Genomic DNA, 19,292 nt, shown 5'->3' on the forward strand with positions numbered 1-19,292 from the left:
TTGGGGAAGGAGTGTTGTGCAATGATGAGATGGTTTGTGTTTTCTTCCATTTTGGGGTGCCATAAAAGAGAGAAAGAAGGCTAAACAAACAAAAACCGTGTTGCCGTCTCTAACTCCCGGCAACCCTGTGTGTTACAGAGCAGAACTGTGCTCCATAGGGCTTTTTTTTTTTTTTTTTTGGACTTTAAATGAAGATTTACAGAACAGAATAGTTTCTCAACAAACAGTACACATATTGCCCTATGACAACGGTTAACAACCCCATGACATGTCAACACTGTCTTTTCTCAACCTTGGGTTCCTTATCACCAGCTTTCCTGTCCCTTCCTGTATGGCAACTTTTTTGTTTTGTTTTATTTTGTTTTGGTTATTGCTGGCAACAAAATCTTTTTCTTTTCCTTTGTCTTAAAATGTCTTGATTTTCCATTCATTCCTAAAGGATATTTTCACTTTATACAGAACTCATGGTTGACAATTCTTTTCTTTCAGCACTTGAAAAAATGGTGTGCCACTTCCTTCTGCCCTCCCTGGTTTCTGATGAGAAATCCACTGTCATTTGAATTGTTATTCCCCTATAGTGAAGGTTTCTCTCATTGCTTTCAAGGTTTTTTGTTTTTTTTTTTTTTTTTTGTCTTTAATTTTCATAAGTTTAACTCTAATTTTGCTGGGCATTGATTTCTTTGAGTTTAATACTATTTGGTGTTTGCTCAGCTTCTTGAATTTGTAGGTTTGTTTGTTTTGATTTCTTTTGCTAATTTAGGGAATTTTTCAGCCATTATTTCTTAAAATAACTTTTTAGGCCCACACTCTTTCTCCTCTCCTTCAGGGACCCTGATGACATGAATGTTACATATTTTCTTATAGTCCCCACAGGTCCGTGAAGCTCTGCTCATTTTTTTAAAATCCATTTTCTGTTATTCAGATTAGGTACTTTCTATTGTTCTATCTTCAAGTTTACTGATTCATTCCTCCATCCTCTCCATTCTGCTTTTTGCCCATCCATTGAGGTATTTTGTTTTGTTATTGTGCTTTTCAATTCAAAAATGTCCATTTGGTTTCTCTTTATGTCTTCTATCTCTTTGCTGAGATTTTCTGCTTTTTATTTGTTTCAATAGTGTTCATAATTTCTTGTCAAAGCATTTCATGATGGCTGCTTTAAAATCCTTGTCAGATAATTTTAACATCTCTGTCGTCTTGGTATTGGAATCTATTGATTGTCTTTTCTCAGTCAAGATGAGATTTTCCTGGTTCTTGGAATAATGAGCAATTCTCTATTGAAACTTGGACATTTTGAATATTATGCTATGAGACTTTGGATCTTATTCAAGTCTTCTGTTTTAGCAGGGCTCCTCTGATAATGATCCAATAGGGGAAGTAAGAGTGCTGCCTTGTTACTGCCAGATGGGGATGAAAGTCCAGATTCCTCATTCAGCCTCTGTTGACACTGGTGAGGGGAGGAGCTCTTTATTCCTGCTAGATGGAGTGGGGGTATTCTGGCTCCCTATTAGGCTCCCCCTGATATTTCCCTAACTGGGATGGGGAGGAATGTCTCATTACTGCTCTCCACATGGCCTCCATTGACACTGTGTAGGGGAGGGTGGCCTAATTTCAACTGGGCGTGGATAAAGGTCCTGACTCTCCACCAGGACTCCTCTGACACCACCCCAGAGGGGAAGAGGAGTGGTATCTCATTACTAGTGGATACGAGTGGAAGTTCAGGCTCCCCATGCGGTCTCAAACTGACACCACCTTGTTTGTGGCTTTGTTACTGCCCAGTGGGAATGAAAATGCCATCTCCCCACACTGCCTGCTGTGACACCAACGCAGTGAGGAAGAAGGTTGGGGCACCTCGTTAGAACCTGGTGAGGGTAGAAATATAGGTGCTCCTCTTGGCCTTTGATTTTTTGGGTGGGAGTGGGTTCACAGTTTTTTCTGTGGTGTTTAGCTGTAGTGGAGTGATTATTGTCTAAAATAGTTCTGTCTTGCTAGGCTGCCCCTTTCTTGGTCCTTTGATTAGAGAGAGTCAACTTCTCTTGGGGCTTTTTTTTTTTTTTTTTTTTTTTGTCTATACCTATTGGTGTTTCTGGGTTACTTGCTTCTCCAACATCAAATCTGGGATATCTGAGGCAAAAGAAAAACCCAGGGAACTCATTGTTGTGCCATTCATCAGGTCCCAAGGTCCCTAGCCAGTCTCCTTTCTTCTTTTCGCCTTTCAGAGTCTTATATTTATTTTATATATAATGTCCAGGGTTTTTAATTATACTTAGTGGAAGGAATAAAGAAAATTATTTCTACTCCATCTTTCCAGAAGTGGAAGTCATCTTATTTTTTTAAATCATTTTTCTTTGAAGAATGACTTTAATCTGTGAAATGGTTTTCTCCCTGCTCTTTAAAATTTGAGATGGTTCTATACTTTGAAGTTAAACTTAATCAGTATTATCTTCTTCTCACCTCAGGCAAAACCTTTGCACTTGGCAGCACATTTAGGGAGATGTATTTTATTTTTTAAAGGTTGATCGTCTCATCTCTTCCAATCTTTTAAATAAAGAATAAAAGTAAATGTGAGAATTTGAGGGTAGAATTCTGTCTTATGAGAGAGGTGATACTTCATCACAGAAAAAAAATAGACCCTTGTTCTAAACACCTAACTATGTTCTCTTAGACAATATTGCTTGGGTTACTTAAGCACATTATTGACAAGATGTCCTGAATCACTGTTATAATACTGCCATACCAAAAATAAAATTGCTAATAATTTTACCGATAGCAACAGAAAACTAAGATTACTGTCACTTATATTGCATATTTTCAAATGTTAGTTAAAATAAACTATCAGTTGTTTTTTCCCTCCAGATGAGGGGGATGTCTGATAAGTCACTGCGACTAGTGCTGTCCACATTCAGCAACATACGGGAGGAGCTTGGACATCTTCAAAATGACTTGACAGTAAGATTTACTTTAATTTTTCTTTCTACAGCCTTTCTAATTCCTAACTTCCTAACACAGAAATCAAGCCATTTGGTCTGCTTTAAAAAAAATTTTTTTAATACAACACAACAATATTCATGTTAAGCCAGACATAGCTAAATCATTTTTATGAAACAGTTAATTAGGGTAAAGGAGTGAGAAGAAAGCATCTGTCCAATGTGTAAACAAAAGCATTTTGGATGTACACTTAATATTTGAGGTTATCATTAAGGTAATTTAATACTTAAAGCGAGGAAATAGCTTGCAAAATTGGAATAATCTGAGCCATTGAATAGGAATTTCACCCTTTTCTGTAATAATAAAGCATACTCTGAATTTCTCTTCAAACATACTAACTTGAAAACTTCTCTCCAAGAACTTAACCTTTTCTATTCTCTATTTTAATTGGTGCTCTTGTTGCCATCATGTAGGTACATTTAAAATGCTTTCCATACAATGAATAACTCCTTGAGTACTTTGGAGTGAGTTTTTTGTTTCTGGGTTCTGATGAACACATTTAGACTCTAATTTGAAAATTAATCACCTGCTGGGATTAACAAGGGGTCTTTGTAGGCTGGAGGAAAACATTAAAATAATTCAAAAGGTTCTGCTTCTTTGCACTTAGAGTTAGTCAGTCGATCAAAATGTCTCTTTCAATGTAGGTTTTTAAAGTTTTCAGTCTTTTTCTATTCCATAATTTGCTTAACTTTTAAGAATCCTGTTTAATTATGCAACTACAAATGAGCCAAGTGTTTATTTACATTTTCCAACATAAAGCAAATCTTTATATTATGCAACTGTTGACAAGTTTCTGTAACTCTGATTCATAACAAATACTTATACTTCTAGTCACTGGAAAATGACAAGTTAAGACTTGAGAAAGACTTGGCTTTCAAAGAAACTCAAATAAAAGAGTATGAAGAACTTTTGGCATCAGTGAGAGCAAATAATCGCCAGCAGCAGGTAAGCGGATGTTTTCACTGATGATAAATAGATTTATAACTTTTCACATGCACAATTACTGGCACATTGGAGTTATAAAAATACAATCCAGAAAATTAGAATTAAAATAAGATGGAATCATTAGTTCATATGAGAATTGAGTGGTTTTGAGTATTTTCAAAGACTGAAAGCCCTCTAAAAAAACAGATTGCTGTTGTTAGGTCCCATCGAGTAGGTTCTGACTTGTAGCCACCTTATGAACAACAGAATGAAACATTGCCCGGTCCTGCGACATCTTCACAATTGTTGCCATATTTGAGCCCACTGTTGCAGCCACTGTGTTAATCCATCTCATTGAGGGCCTTCCTCTTTTTTGCCGACCCTCTACCTTACCAAACATGGTGTCCTTCTCCAGGGACTTGTCCCTCCAAATAACATGTCCAAAGTACACGAGACGTAGACTCACCATCCTCGCTTCCAAGGGACACTCTGGCTGTACTTCTTCCAAGACAGACTTGTTCGTTCTTCTAGCAGTCCATGGTATATTTAATATTCTTCACCAACACCATAATTCAGGGACATCAATTCTTCTTCAGTCTTCCTTATTCACTGTCCAGCTTTCATATGCATATGAGGCAATTGAAAATATCATGGCTTGGGTCAGATACATGTTAGTCCTTAAAGTGACATCTTTGCTTTTTAAAATTTTAAAGAAGTCTTTTGCAGCAGATTTACCCAGTGCAATATATTGTTTGATTTCCTGACTGCTCCTTCCATGGGCTTTGACTGTGGATCCAAATAAAATGAACTCCGTGACAGCTTCATTATTTTCTCCATTTATCATGATGTTGCTTATTGGCCCAGTTGTGAGGACTTTTGTTTTCTTTATGTTGAGGTATAATCCATACTGAAGGCTATAGTCTTTGATCTTCATCAGTAAGTGCTTCAAGTCCTCTTCACTTTCAGCAAGCAAGGTTGTGTCATCTGCATATTGCAGATTGTTAATGAATCTTCCTCCAATCCTGATACCGCATTCTTCTTCATATAGTCTAGCTCCTCAGATTATTTGCTCAGCATACAGATAAATAAATACGGTAAATTGATACACCATGACAGATAACCTTATGTATTTTAGATACAAAGTATATACAATGTACAATTATCTGTGTTGTTGAGTGACACGAATTGTATAAATACCAAAAGTCTAGGTTCACTCATTCATCCGGTCTACTACCATGTCAACAAAAAAAAATTTTGTGGCCCTCAAAATGTGTTTTTGCAATGAATAAATGAATGAATGAACTCTAGAGGAGTTCTCCAGATATCTGAGCAGAGATGATTCCTAGGAAATTGCAATGAGTCTCTAAGGCTCACCCTTTCCTAATCTTCACTCCCAGGACTGTCCCAAATTCTTGTTTAGTTTCCAATTGTTACATAAATAATCAGGCATATGGTCATTTTGGTGTTACTGTACTGTCAAAGAGTAGCAGGAATCAGATTGCTAAACAGGATATTGAAAATGCATCTAGTCTTGATTCCTTCTTGTACAAAATAGGCAAGTGAGACTAGGGGCAAGAATGTAATATCTTACATTGCTGATTCAACTTACCATCTAGGTGCAAGTATATAAGAAAACTGGACATGGAAAAATATTTGCTTGATTTGACTGAATGAATCAACCAAAAGAGTACCCTTACCCCCTAAAAAAGTAGAATGATTTGTCATAACTTCTTGTGTCTTCCTTACAGCAAGGACTTCAAGACTCAAGCTCAAAATGCCAGGCATTGGAAGAAAACAATCTCTCTCTTCGACATACACTGTCAGACATGGAATATAGACTAAAAGAACTGGAATACTGTAAACATAATTTAGAACAAGAGAATAAAAACCTTAGAATACAGGTATTAAAATTTTGTAGTATATGTATATGTATATATGTATATATATACGTTAATCTTAAGGAAATACTTGAACTGCTTTCTGATGGGCTCACGCCCAGTCAGGTCTTATCTCACTGACATTTGTGCTGTATATTGTGCTTCCTGAAAATCACTTTCATTATTTCAATGTCTTATTTAATTATATATTTTTCATCTAATAGTAAGTCTTATAAAATGTATTTCATTCGTAACAACCCAATTACAGAAAGTTATTTTGTCTTGTGTAGATTTCTGAAACTTGCACAGGCCCAATACTGCAGGCTAAAATGGATGAGATTGGCAGTCATTACATGGAGATGGTAAAAACTTTGAGACTGGAGAAAGATAGAGAAATCTCCAAACTAAGGGTATGTTTATCTTACAGTGCATAAATACGCATGTCAGCGCAAACTTTCTAACAAGATAATGATGGTTTCAAGTTTAAAGCTACAAATAAAAAAAAAATCCAATTGAAGGTATCGTTTTAGGAATATGCCATGGAATAGTTTGCTTTAAATGTGTACAGAATATTAGCACTAAACTGTTTTCTAATTTTGCTTAATCTTTTCTAGGAAAGTAAAAGAAGACATTAAGTTCACTGTGTTTTGTCTTTTTGAGGGGTGGGGGAGGGGTTTATGATCCCTACCTAAAGCATGCTTATACAGACAAGAGCAACATTCTAGATTATCCAGAAAAGCCACAGTTGTATTCATAAAAATCCACACTTAACTTTGAAGGATGATATATATCAAGGACTTTTTCGAACAAGAGAATAAAACAAGGAACTGTGTTGAATTTTATGTACCTGTAAATGGCAGCAAAATTAGGATGATATTTGCTAGAATAAGTATACATTGCCTTATTTTGTAATTCTAGGTTGAATTGACTTGGTCCAACCCATTAATTTGTTGATTTCTGAATGTAGTCAAATATAGTTAATTATTTTAGTGGACAAACTAACCCCAAATTTTTTACGTACAAATATCCCTGTACAATCTTTACCAAAACAAAACAAGAAGAAGCATAATTTGTTCAAAAGTCTACAAAGTTCTTCTAGCAGATTTCATCCACTAGTTCCTTTTTAATCCCCAAAGTACTAATAATACTTAACCTAATGCCCATCTATGTAAACATAATGTGGTAAAGTAGAAAATGGACAGGATTTGGAGTCAGAAGATCTGTCTTGGAGTTGCAGCTATTTTACTTACTAACCATGTGACTTTGGGTCACTTAACCTCTCTGGAACTCATTTACCTGTTTTCTAAATGAGGATTGTAACAATGCTTTACTCACAGGGCTGCTGTGAGGACTGAAATAAGGCATGCAGGAGGAATATTTTGTGCACTTCAAATCACAATTTAATATTAGTTATTAGTACTGGGTTTTCCTTCATTTGAAGGAATCTTAAGTTCCTTTTTTCTTAACTTTATTTTAATTCTTGTGGCCTAGGACTGTTACTTAGGTAATGCCTACCTCAAAAGAGCAAAGGTATCTTTCAAAAAATGGAAAAATTCCTAATTGGTATTTCAATCTATGTTTTACATTCACAAAATTCTATAAAAGGTCATAATTATTGGTATTTTTTTTCTTCATTTCATAACTAGCTGTGTGACTTTGTATCACTTAACCTCACTGGAATTCAGTTTCCTAATTTGTAAATGAAGATTACAATAATACTAATTTCTTTTTTATTTTTTAATAGCACCTTTATTGAGGCATAATTCACATAACATGCAATTCACCCATTTAAAGTGTACAATTAAATGATTTTTAGTATAGTCACAGAGTTGTACAACCATCACCACAATCCATTTTAGAACATTTTCAGCACCCCAGAAGAGAAGTCCCATGCTTATTAGCAATGGCTCGCCATTCTACACACACTCCTCAACCCCTGTCAAGTATTAATCTACTTTCTCTATACATAGATTTGCCTATTCTGGAAATTTTGTGTAAATGGAATCATATAATATGTGACCTTTTGTGACTGGCTTCTTTTACTTAGCATGATGTTTTCATGGTTCATCCATGTTGTAGCATGTATCAGTATTCCTTTTACGGCCAAATAATATTCCTTTGTATGGATATACCACTATGTGTTTATTCATTCATCAGTTGATGGACATTTCGGGTGTTTCTATTTTTTGTCTACTTTGAATAATACATACATTTCTGTATAAGTTTTTATGTGGACATATGCTTTCATTTCTCTTGGGAGTGGAATTTCTGAGTTTATCCTTTCAAGGAACTGCCACGTTGTTTCCCAAAGTACTTGCACCATTGTACACTCCCGTCAAGAGGCAGTACTTTCTTTTTAACTTTGTTGTGGTGAAATATATATAACAAAAAGTTTTCCATTTTAACCTTTTTTAAATGTACAGGTCGGTGACATTAATTACATTCACCATGGTGTGTGTACCATCACCACTATCCATTTCCAAAAGTTTTCCATCACCTCAAACAGAAACTCAATAAACCTTCAGCAATAACTCTCATTTCCTCTTCCCCTAGCCTCTGGTAACCACTAATAACCGTTCGTCTCTATACACTTGCTTATTCTAGATATTTCATGTAAGTGGGATCATACAATATTTATCCTTTTGTCACTGACTGGAGTCCTGGAGCGCAGTAGTTAAGAGCTGTGGTTGTGTCATATACATATCTCAGGTTGTTGATGAGTCTTCCTCCAATCCTGATGCTACGTTCTTCTTCATATAGTCCAGCTTCTCACATTATTTGCTCAGCATACAGATTGAATAAGTATGCTGAAAGGATACAACCTTGACTCACATCTTTCCTGATTTTAAACCAGGCAGTATCCCCATGTTTTGTTCAAAAGACTGCCTCTTCGTCTATGTACAGGTTCCTCATGAGCACAATTAAGTGTTCTGGAATTCCCATTCTTCACAATGTTATCCATAATTTGTTATGATCCACACAGTCAAATGCATTTGCATAGTCAATAAAACACAGATAAACATCTTTCTGGCATTCTCTGCTTTCAGCCAAGATCCCTCTAACATCAACAATGATGCCTTTCGTTCCACATCCTCTTCTGAATTCAGCTTGAATTTCCAGCAGTTCCCTGTCAATGTACTGCTGCAACCATTTTTTAAGTATCTTCAGCAAAATTTTACTTGTGTGTGGTATTAATGATATTGTTCAATAATTTCCACATTCTGTTGGATTACCTTTCTTTGGAATGGACACAAGTATGGATATCTTCTGGTTGGTTGGCCAGGTAGATGTCTTCAAAATTTCTTGGCAGAGATGAGTGAGCACCTCCAGCACTGCATTCGTTTGTTGAAACATCTCAGTTGATATTCTGTCAATTCCTGGAGCCTTGTTTTTAACCAATGCCCTCAGTGCAGCTTGGACTTCTTCCTTCATTACTATTGATTCTTGATCATATGCTACCTCCTGAAATGATTGAACATTGACCAATTCTTGGTACAGTGACTCTGTGTATTCCTTCCATCTTCTTTTGATGCTTCCTGAGTCATTCAATACTTTGCCCATAGAATCTTTCAAAATTGCAGCTCAAGGCTTGAATTTTTCTTCAGGTGTTTCAGCTTGAGAAATGCCAAGCATGTTCTTCCCTTTTGGTTTTCTAACTCTAGGTCTTTTCACATTTCATTATAATACTTTACTTTGTCTTCTCAAGCCGCCCTTTGAAATCTTCCGTTCAACTCTTTTGTCATCCTTTCTTCCATTTTCTTTAGCTGCTTTAAGTTCAAGAGAAAGTTTCAGAGTCTCTTCTGACACCCATTTTGGTCTTTTCTTTCTTTTCTATCTTTTTAATGAGCTTTTGGTTTCTTCATATATGATGTCATCCCACAACCCGTCTGGTGTTCGGTCATTAGTGTTTAAATCTTTTCTTGAGATGATCTCTAAATTCCATATAGATATACTCAAGGTCATACTCAAGGCTTTCATAGACTAGTTTTAATTTTGTTTGGTTTCAACTTGAACTTGCATATGAGCAATTGATGATCTGTTCCGCAGTTGGCCCCTGGCCTTGTTCTGACTAATGATATTGAGCTTTTCCATTGTCTCTTTCCACAGATGTAGTCAATTTGATTACTGTGTTTTCCATTTGGTGAGGTCCACAAGTATAGTTGCCATTTATGTTGCTGAAAAAAGGTATTTGCAATGAAGAAGTCGTTGGTCTTGCAAAATTCTAGTATTCGATCTCTGGCATTGTTTCTATCACCAAGGCCATATTTTCCAACTACCAATCCTTCTTCTGTGTTTCCAACTTTTGCATTCTAATCACTGGTAATTATCAATGCATCTTGATTGCATGTTTGATCAATTTCAGACTGCAGAAGTCGGTAAAAATTTTCAGTTTCTTCTTCTTTGATGTTAGTGGTTGCTAAGTAAATTTGAATAATAGTCACACTAGCTGGTCTTCCTTGTAGGTGTATGGATATTATCCTATCACTGACAGTTTTTTACTTCAGGATAGATCTTGAAATGCTCTTTTTGATGATGAATAGGATGCCATTCCTCTTTAATTTATCATTCCCAGCATAGTAGACTATATGATTGCCTGTTTCAAAAATGGCCAATATCAGTCCATTTCAGCTCACTAACACCAAGGATATTGATCTTTCTGTGTTCCATTTCATTTTTGATGACTTCTAATTTTCCTAGGTTTATACTTTGTACATTCCATATTCTGATTATTAATGGATATTCACAGTTGTTTCTTCTCATTTTGAGTTGTACCACATCAGCAAATGAAGGTCCTAAAAGCTTTACTCCATCCACATCATTAAGGTCTACTCTACTTTGAAGAGGTAGCTCTTCCCCAGTCATATTTTGAGGGCCTTCCAACCTGAGGGGCTCATCTTCCAGCACTATATCAGGTTTTCACTGGCCAGTTTTTTCAAAACTAGACGACCATGTCCTTCTTCCCAGTCTTTTTTAGTCTGGAAGCTCCGCTGAAACCCGTCCACCATGGGTGACCCTGCTGGTATTTGAAATGCCGGTGGCATAGCTTCCAGCATCACAGCAACATGTAAGCCACCACAGGAAGACAAACTGACAGACGCCTGGTGGGATGCTATCATAATAATGCTAATTCCTTTCTAAATCCTTAGACCCAATTAAACCAGTACCAAAAGGATGTTTCTAGAAGAGAGGGACATTGCAGTGATTTCCAATTCAAGCTTCGTGAACTGACAAGCTCTCTGGAAGAGAAAGACTCCCTTATAAAACGTCAGTCAGAGGTAAGAAAGAAAGTGGTAGATGTGGAAAGAAAAAAATTGACTCAAATCTGTAACAGATACTTCCCATGAGCTAAAAAAAGATACAGTTCCATGACTCACTTTATTACATGAAGTAGAATGTAAGTACTTGTGAAGAAGTAGAAGGTTCATACTTCAAGAGAAATAATTCAAATAAAAGCTAGAATTAAAGCAGAAAATAAGTGCTATTGTACATTGCATATTTTTAAGACATTAATTTTATATCTCATTAGCAGTGGAACTACCAGTAAGACTGTGAGCTCATTACTACATTATGAGCCATTTCAACAGGGAACTGTGTTATATTCTTCCCTTACATAGCCCGGTATCTAATATGCAGGAGATACTGAAGGAACTACCAAAGAATGGTGTTTCATGTTATACTGCTGTTATTGAACAAATGGTGCTTTAATAAATTCCAGTGGTAGGCTTTTGGTTAGGAATCAACAACTGCTCCATATTTAAGCTTCAATACTTTTGTGCCATTGCCATACTTTCAAGTGTTTTAGGACAAAACTTTCACATCTTTATCTTGAGAACCATACCTATTTGCTTTCATGTTAAACCCCGAATATAGAAATCCTCAACTAGTTACTGGATTTCTGCCCAGGCATATAGTATAACTTATTAGGTACCCTGAAACAAAACTATCTGATATTCAGCAAATGAGGTTATAACGTTCTTGCCTCAAGGCTACAAAGGAGGGAAAATTTTTTTCTTAGTAGTCATGTTAAAAAACAGAACATACTTCTTACCTCATGTTCCTACGTTTCTCCAAATAATTATGTTGTATTTATTTACAAGGAACTCTCCAAATTGAGACAAGAAATGTATTCATCTCATAACCAACTCTCCAGTGGTGGAAGGACTACTATTACCACTAAAAAGTAATGTATTTTAATAATAAAATTTGAATGTTGATTTGATTATTATATAATTCAAATTATCGCACGTTTAACTGATATACACACCCCCTAGAGAGAGTTTGGTGTTTTCTGCTGGTCAATAATTCTACTGAAGAATGAATATTCACAAAAAGAGTTTTCTGTTGTGGTCAATATAATTCTGTAGCAAACCTTTTCTGTATTAATAATATATTAAACAAAGTAATTTGTTGTTTAACAAACTGTGTTAGTCAGGTACCCAACTCAAACTGGGAGTTAATTGATTTGCTTTATTGAAATTGCTTGGAGTACATATGGATTCATGCGCTCAGATTATATCTTAAGAAATCTCTTTCCATCTCTTGGCTCCGCTCTTTTTTGTGAAGGTGTCATTCTCTGGCAGGTCTCCCCTCATGGTAGTGACATGATCACAGCTCACATTTCAGTAAATTAGCAAAACCAAACAAAAAGTGACTCTTTACAAATGATTTCAGCAAAAGTGTATTTTGGATACTTTACAGAAATGATATCATACAATACATGATATTTTTAAAAATAAGTTTTATTATAAATGTAATAAGACATTCTCATTGAAAAATGCATTTGAAAAAATGGAGAGCATCGCACATAGTCTCAATCTCCCTCAGTGCTCCCCAACTACGCTAGCATTAAAAAAATTATTGTGGTATATATATAAAACAAAACATTTGCCATTTCAACAGCTTTCACACAAATAGTTCAGTGATATTAATTGTGTTCATCATGTTGTACAACCATCAACACTATCCATTTCCAAAATTTTCCATCATTCTTTTTTTTTTTAAAAATTGCGCTTTAAGTGAAAGTTTACAGCTCAAGTTAATTTCTTATACAAAAATTTATACACATATTGTTATGTGACTTTAGTTGCAATCCCTATAATGTGTCAGCATACTCCGCCTTTCCATCCCGGGTTTCTTGTGTCCATTCAACCAGTTCCTGTCCCTTCCTGCCTTCTCATCCTGCCTCTGGACAGGAGCAGCCCATTTGGTCTCGTGTATCTGCTTGAACTAAGAAGCATACTCTTCATGAGTATTATTTTATGTTTTATAGTCCAGTCTAATCTTTGTCTGAAGAGGGGGCTTCAGGAACAGTTTTAGTTCTGGGTTAACAGAGCGTCCAGGGGCCATGGCTTTGGGGGTTCCTCCAGTCTCAGTCAGACCATTAAGTCTGGTCTTTTTATGTGAATTTGAGTTCTGCTCCACACTTTTCTCCCACCCCGCCAGGGACTTTCTATTGTGTTCCCTGTCAGGGCAGTCATTGATGGTAGCCTGGCACCGTCTAGTTCTTCTGGTCTCAGGCTGATGGAGTCTCTGGTTTATGTGGTCCTTTTGTCTCCTGGGCTGATATTTTCCTTGTGTCTTTGGTGGTCTTCATTCTCTTTTGCTCCAAGTAGGTTGGGACCAGTTAATGCATCTTAGATGGCCGATCACAAGCTTTTAAGACCCCATACGCCACTCACCATTTCCATCATTCTTTTATTTTTTTTTTATTTTTTCCCATACAAATATTTATACATACATTGGTATGTGACCCTAATTGCTCTCCCCATACTGTGACAGTTCACTCCTCCCTTCCACTCCTGATTCCCTATGTCCATTCAACCAGCTCCTAACCCTCTCTGCCTTCCCATCTCACCTCTGGACAGAAGCTGCCCACTTAGTCTCCTGTATCTACTTGAGCTAAGAGGCGCACTCCTCACGAGTATCACTTTATGTCCCATAGTCCAGTCCAATCCCTGTCTGAAGAGTTGGCCTCGGAAGTCGTTTTGGTTCTGGGCTGATAGAGAATCCAGGGGCCCTGCTTTCCAGGTTTCCTCCAGTCTCAGACCATTAAGTCGGATCTTCTTACTAGAATTTGAGTTGTGCACCCCACCTTTCTCATGTTCCATCCGGGACTCTCTGTTGTGTTCCCTGTCAGGGCAATTATTGGTGGTAGCCAGGCACCGTCTAGTTCTTCTGGTCTCAAGCTGATGAAGTCTCTGGTTTATGTGGCCTTTTCTGTCTCTTGGGTTAATACTTTCCTTGTGTCTTTGGTATTCTTCATTCTCCTTTACTCCAGGTGAGTTGGGACCAATTGATGCATCTTAGATGGCCACTTGCAAGCTGTTAAGACCCCAGACACCACTCACCAAAGTAGGATGCAGAACATTTTCTTAATAAGTTTTGTTATGCCAATTGACCTAGATGTCCCCTGAAAGCATGGTACCCAGACCCTTACCCCTGCTACTCATCCTTCAAAGTGTTTGATTGTATTTAGGAAACTTCTTAGCTTTGGTTTAGTCCAGTTGTGCTGACTTCCCCTGCAGTGTGTGCTGTCCTTCTGTTCACCTGAGATAATTCTTATCTACTATCTAGTTAGTAAATAACCCTCACCCTCCCTCCCCACCCTCATAACCATCAAAGAATGTTTTCTTCCGTGTTTAAACCTTTTCTTGAGGTCTTATAATAGTGGTCTCATACAATAGTTGTCCTTCTGTGACTGACTAAATTCACTCAGCATAATGACCTCCAGCTTCCTCCATGTTATATTTCACGACTTCATTGTTGTTCTTTATCATTGCGTAGTATTCCATTGTGTGGATGTACCACAATTTGTTTATCCATTTTTCGGTCGATGGGCACCTAGTTGTTTCCATCTTTTTGCTATTGTGAACAGTGCTGCAATAAACATGGGTGTGCATATATCTATTCATGTGATGGCTCTTATTTCTCTAGGATATATTCCAAGGAGTGAGATAGCTGGATCGTATAGTACTTCTATTTCTAGCTTTCTAAGGAAGCGCCAAAGCGATTTCCAAAGTGGTTGTACCATTTTACATTCCCACGAACAGTGTATAAGTGTTCCAGTCTCTCCACAACCTCTCCAGCATTTATTATTTTGTGTTTTTTGGATTAATGCTAGCCTTGTTGGGGTGAGATAATATCTCATTGTAGTTTTGATCTACATTCCTCTAATGGCTAATGATCATGAGCGTTTCTTCAGGCGTCTGTTAGCCTTTTTCCCCCACCCTACAACCTCTAGTAAATAATAAACTTTTAACTCTATGCATTTGCCTATTGCAGATATTTTATATAAGTGGGCTTATACAATATTTGTCCCTTTGATACTGACTTATTTCATTCAGCATAATGTTTTCAAAATTAATCCAAGTTGTAGCATATATCAGGACTTCATTTCTCTTACTGGCTGAATAATATTCCATTGTGTGTATATATGACATTTTGTTTATCTATTCATCTGTTGATAGATATTTAGGTTGTTTCCACCTTTGTCTATTTTTAATACTGCTGCAATGAACATTGGTTTACAGTATGTGTTTGAGTCCCTGCTTTCAAGTCTCTTGGGTATTTACAGAGGAGTGGAATTGCTGGGTCATATAGAATTCTGTGTTTAACTTTTTGAGGACCCTCCAAGCTGTATTCCATTGTGGCTGTATCATTTTACAATCCCACCAGCAATGGACAAGAGTTTCAATTTCTCTACATCCTTGCCAACATCTGTTGTTTTCCCTTTTTAAAAATTGTAGACATTATAGTGGATGTGATGTGATATCTCATTGTGGTTTTGATTTGCAGTTCCATAAGATAAAGAAAGAAAAGGTATCCAAATAAAAAAGGAAGAAATAAAATTATCCCTTTTTGCTGATGACATGATCCTATATATAGAAAACCCCAAAGAATCCACAAGGAAGCTACTAGAACTAATAAAGTAATTCAACAAAGTGGCAGGATACAAGGTCAACACACAAAAATCAACCAGGTTTGTATACATCAACAATTAGCATTCTGAAAAGGAAATTAAGGAAACAATTTCATTTACAGTAGCATCTAAAAGAATAAAATACCTAGGAATAAATTAAACCAAAAAAGTACAAAATGCGTACACTGAAATCTATAAATCATTACTCAAGGAAATTAAAGAAGACCTAAATAAATTGAAGGACAATCCATGTTCATACATTGGAAGACTTAGTATTGTTAAGATGTCAATACTACCCAAAACAGTCTGTAGATTCAATGCAATCCCCTTCAAAATTCTAACAACAGCCTGCTTTGTATAACTGGAAAAGCCAATCCTCATATTTATATGAAAATGTAGGGGGCTTGAATAGTCAAAGCAATCTTGAAAAAGAAGAACAAAGAGGACTCACATGCCCCAGTCTCAAAACATGCTATAAAGCTACAGTAACCAAAACAAGTCTAGTACTGGTATAATGATAGACATATAGACCAACAGAATAGAATTGAGAGTCCAGAAATAAACCTACACATCTGTGGACAATTTATTTTTGACAAAGGTGCTAAGTCCATTCAATGCAGAAAGAATAGTCTCCTTAATAAATGGTGCTGGGAAAATGGGATTTCCACATGCAAAAACATAAATCTGGACCCATACCTCACACCGTATATGAAAACTAATTCATAATGGATAAAAGACCTAAATTGAAGAACTAAAATCATAAAACTCTTAAAACAAAACATAGGGGTAATGCTTCACAACTTAATATTTAACAATAACCAAACCAAAACTCACTGCCATCAAATCGATTCTGACGCATAGTGACCCTATAGGACCGAGTAGAACTGCCCCCATAGGATTTCCAAAGCTGCAAATCTTTATGGAAGCAGGCTGCCACATATTTCTCCTGCTTAGAAGCTGGAGAATTAGAAGAGCCAACCTTTTGATTAGCAGCCAAGTGCTTTAACCACTGTGCCACTTATCTATTTAACAATTAATTCTTAGATATGACATCAAAAACACGAGCAACAAAAGACAAGATAGATAAATAGGGCTTTATCAAAATTTAAAAAATTTGTTCATCGATGGCCTTTACCAAGAAAGTGAAAAGGAAACTTACAGAATGGGAGAAAATATTTGGAAACCACATATCTGATAAAGTTTTACTTTCAAATATATGTATATATATACACACACACATATATATACTAAGAAGTTCTACAATTTAACAAAAAGACACACAATTAAATAATGGGCAAAAGACTTGAATAGACATTTCACCAAAAAACAAATATGTGGTCTTCTTTTGTGACTGGATTCTTTCATTTAGCATAATGTGGTCAAGATTTATGCATGTTTGTTATGTAGTTCATTCCTTGTTGTTGTTAAATAATACTCCTTTTTATGGATATACCATATTGTACTTATCCATTAATCAGTTGATGGACATTTGGGTTGTTTTCCATTTTGGATTATTATGAATAATGCTGCTATAAATATCCATGTACAAGTTTTTGCATGGATGTATGTGTTCATTTATCTTGAGTATATACCTAGGAGTGGAATTGCTGAGACACATGGTAATTTTATGAACTGCGAAACTGTTTACCAAAGCTGCTGCACCGTTTTAAATTCCACCAGCATTATATGAAGGTTCCATTTTCTCCACATCCTTACTAAAATTTGTTATTGTCTGTCTCTTGGATTATAGCCATTTTAGTGGATGGAACATTGTATCTCATTGTGGTTTTCATTTGTATTCCCCAAATAACAAATGTTGTTCATCATTTTTTATGTGCTTATTGGCCATTTGTATATCTTCTTTGGAGAAATGTCTATTCAAGTCCTTTCTCCATTTTGTCATTGTGTTATTTGCCTTTTTATTTTGTTGTAAGAGTTCTTTATATATTCTGGATACAAATCCCTTATCAAATATATGATTTATAAATATTTCCTCCCACTCCTTGGGTTGACTTTTCACTATCTTGATGGTATTGTTTATAGCACAAGTTTTAAATTTTGATGAATTCCAAATCATGTACTTTTTCTTTTGTTGCTTGTGTTTTTAGTGTTATATGTAAGAAACCATTGCATAATCCAATGTTATAAAGACTTACACCTAGGTTTTTTTCTAAGAGTTTTATAGCTCTATCTATTACATTTAGGTTTGTGATCCATTTTGGGTTAATTTTTTATATGGTGTGAGGTAAGAGTCGAAGTTCATTCTTCCCCATATGGATATCTAGTTGTTCCAGTACCATTTGCGGAAAAGAGTATTCTATCCTCAGTGGATTGTCTTGGTATCCTTGTCAATAATCAAATGACAATAAATGTAAGAGAAAATTTGTAGACTCAATTTTATGTCATTAATCCATGTGTCTTTCCTTATGCCAGTACTACACTGTCCTGATTACTGTAGCCTTTTAGTAAATTTTGATATTGGGAGTGTGAGTCCTCAAACTTTGTTCTTCTTTTAAAATGTTTTGGATATTCTGAGTACCTTGCTTTTACAAATGTTTTTTAGGATTACCTTGTCAATTTGTGTTTAAAAAAATGGCAGCTGAGATTTTCATAGGGCTTATATTGAATCTATGGATCAATTTGGGGGATATCGCCATCTTAACAATATTAAATTTTCCAATATAAGAAAATGGAATGCTTTTCTAATTATTTAGATTATCTTTAATTTCTTAAAACATTATTTTACATTTTTCAATGTACAACACTTGAACTTATTTTGTTAAATTTATTCCTAAGTGTTTCATTCTTTCTGATGATATTGTAAATGGAATTGTTTTCTTAGTTTCATTTTCAGGTTGTTTATTGCAAGTACATGGAATTACAATTGATTTTTGTGTATTGATCTTGTATGCTACGACATTGTTGAAGTCATTCATTAGTTCTAATAGTTTTTATTGGATTCCTCAGGATTATCTATATACAAGATCGTATCATGTGCAAATACAGATACTGTGACTTCTTCATTTCAGCCTGAATCTCTTTGATTTCTTTCTCTTGCTTAGTAGCCTTGGCTAGAACCTCCAGTACAATATTAAACAGAAATGATGAGAGCAGATACCTTTTTCTTGTTGCTGATCTCAGATGGAAAGCATTCAGTCTTTCACCATGAAGTATGATGTTTTTTGTGGTTTTTTTGTAGATACCTTTTATCAGGTTGAGGAAGTTTATTTCTATTCCTAGCATATTGAGTGTCTTTTGACATGAAAGTGTATTAAAAACTGTGAAATGCTTTTTTGGGTGTGTCTATAGAGAAGATCATAAAATTTGTCCTTTACACTAATAAAATGGTGTATTACATTAAATGATTTTCAGATGTTACAACAACCGTGCATTCCTGGAATAAGACCAATTTGGTCATGTTACACAATTATTTTTATATGTTGTTGGATTTTGTTTACTAGCATTTTGTTAAGAATTTTTTTTTATTTTATTGTACTTCAGGTGAAGGCTTAAAGAACAAATAGTTTCTCATGAAACAGTAGTACACATGTTGTTTTATGACATTGGTTAACAACCCCACAACATAT

The 19,292-nt window shown here is 35.7% G+C and overlaps 1 protein-coding gene across 1 annotated transcript in view; it reads left to right on the forward strand.

Annotated features, from left to right (window-relative positions):
* Positions 1-19,292, forward strand: part of POF1B (POF1B actin binding protein) — a 107,383-nt gene that overhangs the window by 70,807 nt on the left and 17,284 nt on the right. The window contains exons 10-15 of the mRNA XM_004378873.1: positions 2,854-2,946; positions 3,817-3,930; positions 5,658-5,810; positions 6,077-6,196; positions 10,934-11,062; positions 11,885-11,967. Coding sequence (XP_004378930.1) covers positions 2,854-2,946; positions 3,817-3,930; positions 5,658-5,810; positions 6,077-6,196; positions 10,934-11,062; positions 11,885-11,967 — 692 coding nt within the window. The remainder of the gene's footprint in view (positions 1-2,853; positions 2,947-3,816; positions 3,931-5,657; positions 5,811-6,076; positions 6,197-10,933; positions 11,063-11,884; positions 11,968-19,292) is intronic.

Source organism: Trichechus manatus, unplaced genomic scaffold (genome assembly GCF_000243295.1).
Source record: "Trichechus manatus latirostris isolate Lorelei unplaced genomic scaffold, TriManLat1.0 scaffold00060, whole genome shotgun sequence".
NCBI classification, from domain to species: Eukaryota; Metazoa; Chordata; class Mammalia; order Sirenia; family Trichechidae; genus Trichechus; species Trichechus manatus.